Source organism: Salmo salar, chromosome 19 (assembly GCF_965601325.2).
Source record: "Salmo salar chromosome 19, fSalSal1, whole genome shotgun sequence".
Classification (NCBI taxonomy): domain Eukaryota; kingdom Metazoa; phylum Chordata; class Actinopteri; order Salmoniformes; family Salmonidae; genus Salmo; species Salmo salar.
Genome location: NC_138309.1, coordinates 6,576,183 through 6,590,641, shown reverse-complemented (window position 1 = coordinate 6,590,641; position 14,459 = coordinate 6,576,183). Strand labels below are relative to the sequence as shown.

General features: G+C 41.3%; 1 protein-coding gene across 6 annotated transcripts in view; it reads left to right on the top strand.

The window, feature by feature from the left end:
- nrap (nebulin-related anchoring protein) overlaps positions 1-14,459 on the top strand; it is a 129,124-nt gene that overhangs the window by 72,851 nt on the left and 41,814 nt on the right. For all 6 annotated transcript variants that reach the window (XM_014157059.3, XM_082965583.1, XM_045702007.2 and 3 more), the window contains 4 exons: positions 199-396; positions 933-1,037; positions 7,460-7,558; positions 7,659-7,763. In XM_014157059.3, coding sequence (XP_014012534.2) covers positions 199-396; positions 933-1,037; positions 7,460-7,558; positions 7,659-7,763 — 507 coding nt within the window. The remainder of the gene's footprint in view (positions 1-198; positions 397-932; positions 1,038-7,459; positions 7,559-7,658; positions 7,764-14,459) is intronic.

Genomic DNA, 14,459 nt, shown 5'->3' with positions numbered 1-14,459 from the left:
CCCCCCGGAATACATAAATCAAATACCCTACTAAACAAACCACCACCCCGAACCACATAAAACAAACACCCTCTGCCACGTCCTGACCAAACTACAATAACAAATAACCCCTATTACTGGTCAGGACGTGGCAATGTGGACATGCACTGTTGGAGTATACGGCGTTATTGTATTCTCTGTCTCTCTCTAATTTTGCAGATCAAGTATAAGCAGGACTCTGTGAATAAGCGCTCTCAGTACCACCTTTCTATGGACATGTTGGAGATGGCCCATGCTAAAAAAGCCCAGACCCTGGCCAGTGAGCAGGACTACCGGCTTACACTCCACCAGTACACCACTCTACCTGATGACATGAAGGTGCTGGCCGCTAAGAGAGCCTACCAACTACAGAGCAAGGTAACAACCCCTCACCAGGGGTGTATTCACTAGGAACCAAATGGTTGAAACTGGGAGGGACCTACATTTGTCCAATAAGAAACTCTTGTTTTCATTGAAAATCGTTATGCTATGGTTTTCTACAGTGTGCACCAATGACTACACCCCAGCTAACCAGTAACTTTTTCCCGCTGTAGCTGCCATTTGCTCAGTTATTCATATTTTTATATAGAATTAAAATGTAAAAAACGTTGCTAATGTCAGAATGTTTCTAGAACAATAAGACGGTCCAATAAAAGACCTTTGTTCAGGGAACCTTCTCTCGTAGTGTTTAGATGTTATAAGAGGAGTTCTGTTTCTAGACTGGTCATTGGATGTCTCTGGATAGAGGAGTGTTATTCCCAACAGTGTCAAAGAACATTTAAAGCACATTCAAAACCCTTTTGTGTATTGTGTTCGATAGTTTGTTAGATAGCAGTGTGCTACTTTGCATATTGAACCAATAATTCTGTTTGTGCGTGTGTGCATGCTTGCGTGTGTGTGCATGTGGCCCTCAGAATGTGTACCGCTCTGACCTGAACTACCTGCGTGGTGTAGCCTGGATCAGCACCGGGGCCCTGCAGATGGAGGGCTTCAAAAGGGCCACAGACCTTATTAGTGAGGTGAGTCAAACTCCACTCTTCTCTAGCTCTGTCCTTAGCTGCCACCCAGGGGAGACTTGGTCCAGAATGAAATCAAAGACGAGTAGTCGACAAGCGCATTGTACTTGACTCCGCAGCGCTTACCATGAGTGCGATCTTGCCTTTAAAAGGTGTATTGTCAGTACCATTTAGGAAACTGCTCTAGCCCTCTGACCATCTTTCAAATGAGAGGCTAAACTGAGGTCCTGACTCTTCGTGGTCACTAAAGATACCATTGGACTTATTAAGTATAGTATGTTAACCATAGAAATAGAATGTTGAAATGTATGCAGTGCACACATGACTGAAAGTTGATTTGGATAAAGGTGTCTGCTATTATTATATATTAAATTGTTTCAACATCACAGTCTCTGGGCTTTTTCGGCTGGCGCTAAGGCAGTGCTCTTGTCAAATGCATGTTAGTTGGCAATTTTGTCATGTAACAACTGGCACTCTGGAATTTCCCACCCCTTGCACCATGTTCAGCAATTTACCTGTCTAGCATCAGCTCACTTTCGCTGAGGTGAGAGGGGTAGCAATATTTGAGGTGTGTCCTTAAAAACAAGTGACAGTGTCATACAGAGCAAATGGGGAGAATTAAGACCCACAAAAAGCATGTCCTAGCGGTAACACAGTTGGTAATGGCATGGATTTTTAGAGCGGAAGCGCAGCCTATCCAGCCTTGATGCACAGTGATTGTGATGGTGAACCTTGTATTTTAGAAACTTGTTTCCCCATTTTGTTACATTTGATTAATAACCAAGCATAGCCTCCCCTCCCCTCAATGAAGGCTGTTTATGTTATCTTTCCCAATGCATTCGCCAAGTAGCCAAGTTCATGATGCTGTTGACCTTAACAAACAAAAAGCTGATTTACCTACATCTATAGAGACTACTGTTGCACTGTGTACTAAAACTTAGGTACTTCTTCTGAACTATAACATGAAAAACGTATCGGTATTAGAATTTGTGTTACTTATGGTACTTCTGTCAAATGTCTTATGTCATTTTTTATGAACTTTTATTTAATCAGGGGAGCCCAATTGAGACAAGGGGCTCATTTTCAATGGCGCCCTGAGACCACAAAGCAAAATATTTTAAAAGAAATAACAAAATACAATACAAGTACACTACACCAGAACATCACCAATATCACAGCCATCATAAACTAGTTACTAAATCAATAAATCAAAACAATTGCACATCTCGTGAACTAATTTATCAGGGTTTTAAAGTGCCCTAGTGGGATCAGGGAGTCCAAATGTAATTCATTTTGTAAGTGATTCCAAAAATGTGGAGCGGGAAAACTAAAAGCAGATTTACCTAATTCCGTGAAGATCCGAGGAATCTGAAGAGTAAAGCAACCCAGTGAAAGGGTTTGGTATCTCATTCTTTTATACGTTAGTAACCAAGTTAGGTCAGTTGGAAGCTTGTGTACATTTTACATTTACATTTTAGTCATTTAGCAGACGCTCTTATCCAGAGCGGCTTACAGTAGTGAATGCATACATTTCATACAATTTCATAACATTTCATACATTTTTTTTCTGTGCTGGCCCCCCGTGGGGGCTTAGTAGGGCTTTGTAAACAAAGGGAGTAATTCATTAATCTTCGTGAATTTAATGAGGACCAGCCAACCTTTTGATACAGGATGCAATGGTGAGTATTAAAACTGTACCAAAGGTTTAAGAGTACTGGCTGCTGCAATCTGGTTAATGGTGTCACCATAATCAAGAACTGGCAGGAAAGTTGACTACAATCTGCTTCCTGCTATTTAGGGAGAGGCTAAATCTATTTCTAAAAAAGAAGCCCACTTTAAATTATAGCTTTTTAACGAGCTCATCCCCATCTTTTGTAAACATGAACTCTTTGTCAATCCAGATGCCCAGAAATGTATAGGTGGGAACCCGATCAATGGGAGAACCACCCAATGAATAAATACTGACAATATTATTTATATAAATAGTAAAGAGAACAAGTCCCAGTACCGATCCCTGCAGTACACCTTTTGTAATATCCAGGAAACTAGATTTAACACCATCAGAGATCACACATTGAGTCCTGTCTGACAGATAATTTTCAAACTACTTGCAAGGAGCCTGATCCAGTCCTATTTCTGTCAACCTTTGAATAAGAATGAGATGGTCAACAGTATCAAAGGCCTTGGAAAGGTCTATAAATAAGGCATCACAATTATTTGTATTATCCAAGCAATTTAACATATCATCTAAAACAAGCGTAGCAGCTGAAACTGTTCTATGTCCATGTCTAAAACCGGATTGCTTCACATTAAGAATAGTGAGAAGTAAAAAAAGTTCTTAGCTGACAGTTGGCCAGGGATTCTAACACTTTAGAAAGGCGAGATAATTTGGCTGTAGTTATCTAAGTCAGAAGGATCTCCTCCTTTATGTAGAGGGAGGACGTGCCACTTTCCAGATCTTAGGAATAACAGTACAATTGTCAAGTAAAAATTATAGGTCATGGGTCCTGCAATAAGTGGGTCAGAGAGCTGCAGTGAGAAGGGATCAAGTGAATCAACACCTATGAGCAAGGCACTTAGTACATCATAGACATCAAAGGGTTGAAATGAAAATAAAGTATGTGAGTCTGTTAGTGCATCATTCTCTATAATGTTATTTTATTCTGTTCTGTTATTTAATATTGTTTTATTTTTTAAAGACATTTTATATAGAATATAACATTTTATTTGTTATTTTAGTTCTACCAGTTATCAACATATTGTTCAATGTTAAAAAAAAGGCCCAGTGGTTATTTTGTATCGAGTATCGTGATACTAAACCTGGTATAGGTAATGAAGTCAAAATGATGGTATCGTGACAACACTAGTAGAGACCGAAGGAATTTCCAGAGTTAGCCATGCATGAGACTGGGTGTGGTAACTCGTTCGTCTAAAGGTTATTAATGATGTTCGGTAAAATGGTAGTTTTTGTAAGAGGGCTTTAAAAATGTAAAGAGAACAGTGACTAAGGCTAATGGTGACTGTTTAACAGTCTGACAGCCGGGAGATAGAAGCTGTTTCTCAGTCTGTCGGTCCAAGCTTTGATGTACCTGTACTCTCCGCCTTCTAGATGGTAGCGGGTGAACAGGCCATGGCTCAGGTGACTGAGGTCCTTGATGATCTGCTTTGCTTTTCTGTGACATCGGGTGCTGTAGATGTCTTGGAGGGCAGGCAGTGTGCCCCCAGTGACGCGTTGGGTTGAGCGCACCACCCTCTTGAGAGCACTGTGGTTGTGGACCGTTCAATTGCCGTACCAGGTGCATCTGTGGAAGTTTGGGAGGGTCTTAGGGACCAAGCCAAATTTCTTCACTCTTCTGAGGTTGAAGAGGCACTGTGCACGCCAAGGAACTTGATGCTTTTGACCCTCTCCCCATTGATGTGGATGGGGGTGTGCTCTCTCTGCTGTTTCATGCATTACACAATCAGCTCCTTTGTTTTGTTGACGTTGAGGGAAAGGTTAGATTCCTGCACCACTCTGCCAGGGCTTTCACCTCCTCCATGTAGGCTGTGTCATCGACGTTGGTAATCAGGCCTACTACCACTGTTGTGTCATCAGCAAACTTGATGATTGAGTTGGAGACATGCGTGGCCACGCAGCCATGGGTGAACAGAGAGCACAGGAGGGGGCTGAGCACGCAACCGTGTGGGGCCTCCGTGTTGAGGATCAGCATGGCGGAAGTGTTGTTGCCTACCTTCACCACTTGTGGTCGGCCTGTCAGGAAGTCCAGGAACTAATTGCACAGGGCGGGGTTTATACCCAGGGCCCTGAGCTTAGTGATGAGTTTGGTGTTGAAGGCTGAGTTGTTGTTGATGAACAGCATTGTTACATCATAGCTGTTTCTACCTCAATCACACATCAGTAGTAACCAAGGAATCAAAATCCACTAGAGAAAAACTGGCCTGTCAGGCCAGCTGTGTGTAGGATACATCTCCCAATTTGATGATTAGTTCGCTTTTTAGCAAAACATTCACATTACAACTTTTCCTTACGTCATGCAACAGTTGTTTTACAACAGCTTTTGTGAATAAATGTTATATGAAGTCCTGATTGCACCGAACAGGCAGAACTTAAAGGGTCAGTTTAGTCTAAAACGTGATTTTTCAATGTTTTACATATACAATGAGTGTACAAAGCATTAAGAACAAATGCTCTTCCCATGACATAGACTGACCAGCTGAATCCAGGTGAAAGCTATGATCTTTTATTGATGTCACTTGTTAAATCCACTTCAATCAGCGTAGATGAAGGGGTAAAGACTGGTTAAAAGAAGGATGTTTAAGCCTTGAGAAAATTGACACATGGATTGTGTATGTGTGCCATTCAGAGGGTGAATGGCCAAGTGCATTTGAACAGGGTATGGTAGTAGTTGCCAGGCGCACCAGTTTGTGTCAAGAACTGCAATGCTGCTGGGTTTTTCACGCTCAACAGTTTCCTGTGTGTATCAAGAATGGTTCACCACCCAAAGGATGGTAAACTCTTGCTTGAGAAGATTGTTTTTATTATTTATTTTTGACCACTTAGTGAACATTCACAGTAAGGTACTTAATTGTTACCCAGAAGTGATTTGATATGAAGATAAAATGGCTGCATTGGACCTTGAACATGCTCCTGCAGGTTACTGCTGGATTTCTGCTACAAACAGGAGGTTACATGCACCTGCGTATTAACAAACTTCATTACACCCAACAACACACAATAATAAACCAGCAGATCAGTTGATCTCTCGCTGTTACTATGTCAAGTGGTTATGATACTAGACAGATGTGTCTATGTGCTCTACTCCCACCCCCAATGAAATATCAACCTTTCAGGAGTATCGGAAATGTAAGGCTGATTAAAAAATATATATATATTTGAGTATGAGTATAGAAGTAATAGACCTATATTTCATGCAAATATTACACCTTAAATGGCAAAATAATGTGTGCTATTTGAAATAACTTTATTATACTACATTTTCATTTGATAAAACATTTAGATTATATAGGCCTAACTCATCACGATTGACTTGATTTATTACGCATTACAAGTATAGACATTTTACCCCCTGATATTAATAAGAAATGACCAAACTTTTGGTTTACATGAATTTGAAACAAAAACATAATAAGGCTACACCAACAGTTGTTTTTTAAACGTGGAAATACTTTATTTCAGTTGAGATTGTGAAATAGATAAATGGGTTTTCTGTAGCGCAGTAATCACACATTTGATGATTGTATATTCCAAATACAGTTATTTGCATTGTGGCCACCAATGGAATGGGTAGAGTAAAAGGCCAGCAACGCGCCGTACTATTAAATATGTGATCAATACATGTTGATGATTTCATTCCTGTGCTGTTCGTAACTACCCTGGTAGGTTGACTGATAACCTGAACCAGGTTGCAGGCACTGGTTACAGTTTGAAGTTTTTTCCTGAGTGGGCAGCTTGATGAAAGCCAGTCAATATTTAAATCACCCAGAAAATATACCACTGTTTATATCACATACATTATCAAGCATTTCACACATTATCCAGACACTGACTGTTAGCACTTGGTGGTCTATAGCAGCTTCCCACCAGAATGGGCTTTAGGTGAGGCAGATGAACCTGTAGCCATATTACTTCAACAGTATTTAACATTATCCAGATACTGACTGTTAGCACTTGGTGGTCTATAGCAGCTTCCCACCAGAATGGCCTTTAGGTGAGGCAGATGAACCTGTAGCCGTAATACTTCAACAGTATTTAATCTTTACAGGAATGTGGTTCTGAATATAAACGGCAACATCTCTACCATTTGGCATTTCTAGCTCGATTCCTCTGAGCGCACATGATGAGTATAGTTGGCGGTATTTATTATAATCATCAATGTCTTTCGAAATACATTGAGTACTCTTACAGCATTACCCAGACAACAAGAACTGTGCAAACGTTGCCCAATTCGCGGGAGGGGAAACTTCTTTGTGTGTGCGATGCTCAAGTTCTGTCATGGCTGTCAGTCAAAACCCATATAGCAAAGTGAAGTGAAGTGAAGTGCAGAGCCAGAGCCCTGACATCATTTATAGCATGTTACTGGCCAGGCATTGTATTCCAATTTAGACGCTGATCAGTGCCCAAATCTGTCATTTTCAACCCTTTACGAGTGCAAAAGGCTACACATCCTGTGTTGTGTGCTTATTCGTTTATCATTGATATGTTCTAGGCTATTTTAAGACCTTAAGGAGCATTAGGTACTGCTAGAAGGTCCATATTTTTGTGAGACATTACACTAGTCACGCAAAACATGAATAAACGATTTACTTATCCATTATACATGCTTTATTGCAAGGTGCTATTATATAGTGCTACCTAATATACTCGTATTAAACTGTTAACCTCTTCATTCTTTCCTCTCCAACAGAAAAAATACCGTCAGCAGCCCTGCTCCTTCAAGCACACGTCTGTTGCAGACTCACCAGACATTGTCCATGCCAAACTCAGCAATAAGCTTACCAACGAGGTGAGATGTGCCACTTATCATTACACTGTAGTTACATATCTTCACATAGTCCTGAACAGACATTCAAAATATCATTTTTGTAACATTTTGTTCTCATCAGCGCCTGTACAAGATGAAAGGGGTGAATGACAGGCATAACTACACAATGACATTGGAGAGTCCAGAGATAACACAGGCTAAGATCAACGCGGCTAACTTCAGCGAGGTATATCTGTCTTAGCCTTAGGCCGGGATACAATTCATTGTATTAGCCCTGTTTATACGTGGTTCTAACGTGTACTTTTGTCCTGATCTTGTCCATGTTCTGATTGTGCCCACATGTTTAGACAGGTGATTAAAACACGCATTCTGACCACCTCCGGAAGTAGACCCAATTTGCACCTTGCATTAAAATAATTTGCATAACAAGAAACTTGCCAGGTCTAAATGCAAACAATGCAATGTTCGGCATGTAAGCAGATTTGCCTGAGGACCTCCGGAGGTGGATGAGCTCGTTTTGTGTTCTGATCTCAGCTCAGTGTAAATGCAATCAGCCTGACAACATTCAGTGGGCAACATCTTGATGCATCATCATTGCATCAAGAGCGCAACAGCAGAGCGGACCATTGGACATTACAATCTGGATTTTTTATACACTGCTCAAAAAAATAAAGGGAACACTTAAACAACACAATGTAACTCCACACTTCTGTGAAATCAAACTGTCCACTTAGGAAGCAACACTGATTGACAATAAATTTCACATGCTGTTGTGCAAATGGAATAGACAACAGTTGGAAATTATAGGCAATTAGCAAGACACCCCCAATAAAGGAGTGGTTCTGCAGGTGGGGACCACAGACCACTTCGCAGTTCTTATGCTTCCTGGCAGATGTTTTGGTCACTTTTGAATGCTGGCGGTGCTTTCACTCTAGTGGTAGCATGAGACGGAGTCTACAACCCACACAAGTGGCTCAAGTAGTGCAGCTCATCCAGGATGGCACATCAATGCAAGCTGTGGCAAGAAGGTTTGCTGTGTCTGTCAGTGTAGTGTCCAGAGCATGGAGGCACTACCAGGAGACAGGCCAGTACATCAGGAGACGTGGAGGAGGCCGTAGGAGGGCAGCCCGTCGCGAAGTCCAGGATCCAGTTCCAGAGGGAGTTGTTCAGGGTCCTGAGCTTAGTGATGAGCTTGGAGGGCACTGTGGTGTTGAACGCTTAGCTATAGTTAATTGTCGAGTTGGGAGAGGGCAGTGTGGAATGCAATAGAGATTGCGTCATTTGTGGGTCAGTTCGGGCGGTATGCGAATTGGAGTGGGTCCACAGTGTTTTGGATGATGGTGTTGAAAGCATTTAAAGGCTACAGCTGTGAGTGCTACAGGGCGGTAGTTATTTAGACATGTTACCATGGCATTCTTGGGCACAGGGATTATGGTGGTCTGCTTGAAACATGTAGGTCAGGGCTGCCCAACTCTCTTCCTGGAGATCTACGGTCCTGTGGGTTTTTAGTCCAACCCTACTTTAACACGCCTGATTCTACTAATTAGCTGCTCAACAAAAACCTTAACTAGCTGAATTAGATATGCTAAATTAGGGTTGAACTGAACCTACAGGACAGTAGATCTCCAGGAAGAGAGTTGGGCAGCCCTGATGTAGGTATTACAGACTGGGTCATGGAGAGATTGAAAATGTCAGTGAAGACACTTGCCAGCTGGTCAGCACATGCTGTCTGGCCCCGCACATTGGCTACAGAGCGAGAGAGATCACACAGTCGTTCATGCATGGTTCAGTATTGCTTGCCTCGACGCAAGCATAGAAGGAATTTACCTCCTCTGGTAGACTCGCGTCACTGGGCAGCATGCATCTGGGTTTCCCTTTGTAAATCCGATTAGCGTCAGAGCCGGTGTAGTAGGATTCGATCTTAGTCAACAGTTTCCTGTGTGTATCAATCCACCACCCAAAGGACATCCAGCCAACTTAACACAACTGTGGGAAGCATTGGAATCAACATGGGCTAGCATCCCTGTGAAAAGCTTTCGACACCTTGTAGAGTCCATACCCTGACAAATTGAAGCTTTCTGAGGGCAAAAGTTAACAGATTAAGAAATGACAGGTTCACTGTGCACTTCCATGCAGGCTACACTTCCAGTCCCCCAGCACGTAGGTCAAAAACCTTCCTTATTGATCACAATGCAATTAATCATTTTATAATTGTTTTCAAGTGAGTGCAACATTCTAGTGTAGGCTGTGAACTGCACTAAATATGCCATTTGAATAACCGCTCAAAAGCCCTGCGTTTTGAAGAAATGCTTCATTACAAAATATGTCCATCTAGCCTATAGGCCTGATTAGGCAAACAATTGGACCATTATACTTAATTGATTCATTGGAAGAAGAAAAAAATCAGTGCAGTCAAAAATGTGATTTTCCCGAGCTTCATATTCTATTTATTTTTATTTCACCTTTATTTAACCAGGTAGGCAAGTTGAGAACAAGTTCTCATTTACAATTGCGACCTGGCCAAGATAAAGCAAAGCAGTTCGACAACATACAACAACACAGAGTTACACATGGAGTAAAACAAATATACAGTCAATAATACAGTAGAAAAATAAGTCTATGTACAATGTGAGCAAATGAGGTGAGATAAGGGAGGTAAAGGCAAAAAAAGTCCATGGTGGCAAAGTAAATACAATATAGCAAGTAAAACACTGGAATGGTAGATTTGTAGTAGAAGAAAGTGCAAAGTAGAAATAGAGATAATGGGGTGCAAAGGAGAAAAATAAAATAAATAAATACAGTAGGGGAAGTAGTAGTTGTTTGGGCTAAATTATAGATGGGCTATGTACAGGTGCAGTGATCTGTGAGCTGCTCTGACAGCTGGTGCTTAAAGCTAGTGAGGGAGATAAGTGTTTCCAGTTTCAGAGATTTTTGTAGTTCGTTCCAGTCATTGGCAGCAGAGAACTGGAAAGAGAGACGGCCAAAGGAGGAATTGGCTTTGGGGGTGACCAGAGAGATGTACCTGTTGGAGCGCGTACTACAGGTGGGTGCTGCTATGGTGACCAGTGAGCGGAGATAAGGGGGGACTTTACCTAGCAGGGTCTTGTAGATGACCTGGAGCCAGTGGGTTTGGCGACGATTATGAAGCGAAGGCCAGCCAACGAGAGCGTACAGGTCGCAGTGGTGGGTAGTATATGGGGCTTTGGTGACAAAACGGATGGCACTGTGATAGACTGCGTCCAGTTTGTTGAGTAGGGTATTGGAGGCTTTTTTGTAAATGACATAGCCAAAGTCGAGGATCGGTAGGATGGTCAGTTTTACGAGGGTATATTTGGCAGCATGAGTGAAGGATGCTTTGTTGCGAAATAGGAAGCCAATTCTTGATTTAATTGGATTGGAGATGTTTGATGTGAGTCTGGAAGGAGAGTTTACAGTCTAACCAGACACCTAGGTATTTGTAGTTGTCCACATATTCTAAGTCCGAACCGTCCAGAGTAGTGATGCAGGACAGGCGGGCAGGTGCGGGCAGCGATCGGTTGAAGAGCATGCATTTAGTTTTACTTGTATTTAGGAGCAGTTGGAGGCCACGGAAGGAGAGTTGTATGGCATTGAAGCTCATCTGGAGGGTTGTTAACACAGTGTCCAAAGAAGGGCCAGAAGTATACAGAATGGTGTCGTCTGCGTAGAGGTGGATCAGAGACTCACCAGCAGCAAGAGCGACATCATTGATGTATACAGAGAAAAGAGTTGGCCCAAGAATTGAACCCTGTGGCACCCCCATAGAGACTGCCAGAGGTCCGGACAACAGGCCCTCCGATTTGACACACTGAACTCTATCAGAGAAGTAGTTGGTGAACCAGGCGATGCAATCATTAGAGAAACCAAGGCTATTGAGCCTGCCGATGAGGATGTGGTGATTGACAGAGTCGAAAGCTTTGGCCAGGTCAATGAAAACGGCAGCACAGTATTGTTTCTTATTGATGGCGGTTACGATATCGTTTAGGACCTTGAGCGTGGCTGAGGTGCACCCATGACCAGCTCTGAAACCAGATTGCATAGCGGAGAAGGTGCGGTGGGATTCAAAATGGTCGGTAATCTGTTTGTTGACTTGGCTTTCGAAGACCTTAGAAAGGCAGGGTAGGATGGATATAGGTCTATAGCAATTTGGGTCAAGAGTGTCCCCTCCGTTGAAGAGGGGGATGACTGCAGCTGCTTTCCAATCTATGGGAATCTCAGATGACACGAGAGGTTGAACAGGCTAGTAATAGGGGTTGCAATAATTTCGGCAGATAATTTTAGAAAGAAAGGGTCCAGATTGTCTAGCCCGGCTGATTTGTAGGGGTCCAGATTTTGCAGCTCTTTCAGAACATCGGCTAAATGGATTTGGGAGAAGGAGAAATTGGGAAGGCTTGGGCGAGTAGCTGTGGGGGGTGCAGTGCTGTTGACTGCAGTAGGGTGGAAAGCATAGCCAGCCGTAGAAAAATGCTTATTGAAATTCTCAATTATAGTGGGTTTATCGGTGGTGACAGAATTTCCTATCCTCAGTGCAGTGGGCAGTTGGGAGGAGGTGTTCTTATTCTCCATGGACTTTACAATGTCCCAGAACTTTTTTGAATTTGTGTTGCAGGAAGCAAATTTCTGCTTGAAAAAGCTAGCCTTAGCTTTTCTAACTGTGTGTGTGTGTGTGTGTGTGTGTGTGTGTGTGTGTGTGTGTGTGTGTGTGTGTGTGTGTGTGTGTGTGTGTGTGTGTGTGTGTGTGTGTGTGTGTGTGTGTGTGTGTGTGTGTCTATATATATATGTATATGTGTATATATATGTATATGTATATATATGTGTGTATATATGTGTGTGATATATATGTGTGTATATATATATATGTGTGTGTGTATATATATATGTGTATATATATATGTGTGTGTATATATATATGTGTATATATATATGTGTGTATATATATATATGTGTATATATATGTATATGTGTGTATATATATATATGTATATATATATGTATGTATGTATATATGTGTATGTGTGTATAGATATACAGTGCATTTAGAAAGTGTTCATACCCCTTAACTTATTCCACATTTTGTTGTGTTATAGCCTGAATTTAATATTTTTCTCACCCCTCTACACACAATATCTCATAGTGACGAAATGAAAACATGTTTTTAGACATTTTAGCCAATATATTGAAAGTTAAATACAGAAATATCTAATTTACCTAAGTATTCACACCGCTGAGTCTTACATGTTAGAATCACCTTTGGCAGCGATTACAGCTGTGAGTCTTTCTGGGTAAGTTTTAAGAGCTTTACACACCTGGATTGTAGATTATTTGCCCATTATTCTTTTCAAAATTCTTTAAGCTCTGTCAAATTGGTTGTTGATCATTGTTAGACTGCCATTTTCATGTCTTGCCATAGATTTTCGAGCCGATTTAAGTCAAAACTGTAAGTAGGCCACTCAAAAACATTATGTCATCTTGGTAAGCAACTCCAGTGTAGACTTGGCCTTGTGTTTTAGGTCATTGTCCTGCTCAAAGGTGAATTTGTCTCCCAGTGTCTGTTGGAAAGCAGACTGAAACAGGTTTTCCTCTAGGATTTTGTATTTAACCTTTATTTACACAGGGAAGTCCCATTGAGACCGTGTCTCTTTTGCAAGGGAGCCCTGCTTCACAGAAAAATGCTGCAAGAAATACAAAGTAATTAGTGATACAATTACAACAATAAAGGTGACAGTTGGTCACTCGTAGCAGAGTGCACTATGATAAACAACATCTAGTGGTTTTAAAGAAGTGGCAGCTGGGTTCATATAGATTATGTTGCCATAGTCAAGGGTTGACGGAAAAGTTGACTCAATAATTTTTTTCCTGCTATCAAGGCACAGTATATTTCTGTAGAAGAAGCCCAGGTTAATTATCAGTTTCTTCGTTAGCTCATGTGTTTTTTAAATGTGTTTTTAAATTACAACTTGTCATCTCTCCAAATGGGGACTTGCTCAATTTGTGCTCCATTTAACGTGCAAATATGTAAGTCTGAATAGTCAAAGTTGTGCTCTAGAGGATATTATATAGGCTTACTTTTTTATCTGCATGCAGTACCAGTTTAAGGTCAAGAAGTGTTTTTTGTACAACATTAAAAGCAATCTGCAGATCAGCTATAGCCTGGTTCACAGAGGAGGCAGAAGAGTACAGCCCAGTGTCATCAGCATAAAAGTGTAGCTTACAGTTATTTACTAAGGAACCAATGTAATTGAAATACTGTGTGAATAGTACTGGCCCTAACATAGACCCTTAAGGAACTCCTTTTGTGACTTTGAGGAATTGCGAGATGACAAAGTCAGCAGTTGAGAGCTATCCATTAGGTCGTTTTTTTTTTAACCAAGCACATGCATTTCTATCAAGTCCGCCAGTGGACAGCTTTGTAATGACAATGAATGATCCATAGTGTCAAAAGCTTTTAACAGGTTTATAAACAAGCTAGTGCGATGCTGTTTTTTATCAAGAGAGCATACAATATCGTTGACAACAAGAGATGCAGCTGAGACGGTACTATGTCCTTGTCTCAATCCAGATTGATATGTACTGTATTTAGGATACAGTTTCTGTTGAAGACTTTGAGAGTTTATCAATAGCTCTAGTACTTTAGCCAAACACGAAAGTGTTGATATGGGGCAGATGTGAAGAGGAAAAACATGCACTGTTATGCATTCTTTAGGAATAATCCCAGAAATAAATATTACTAAGAAAATATGGGCTATGTGTTTCACAATACGATGACCAGGATCTAACTGGTCTGCCCGTGGACTTAACATCTATAGTAAACAAAGAATCAAGCTCGTCCTTGTCCGTAAACTGATTAAAGGAAAACAAGGGATCCCTAGTGTCTATTGAGCTCCACACTGTCTACAGTCTATGT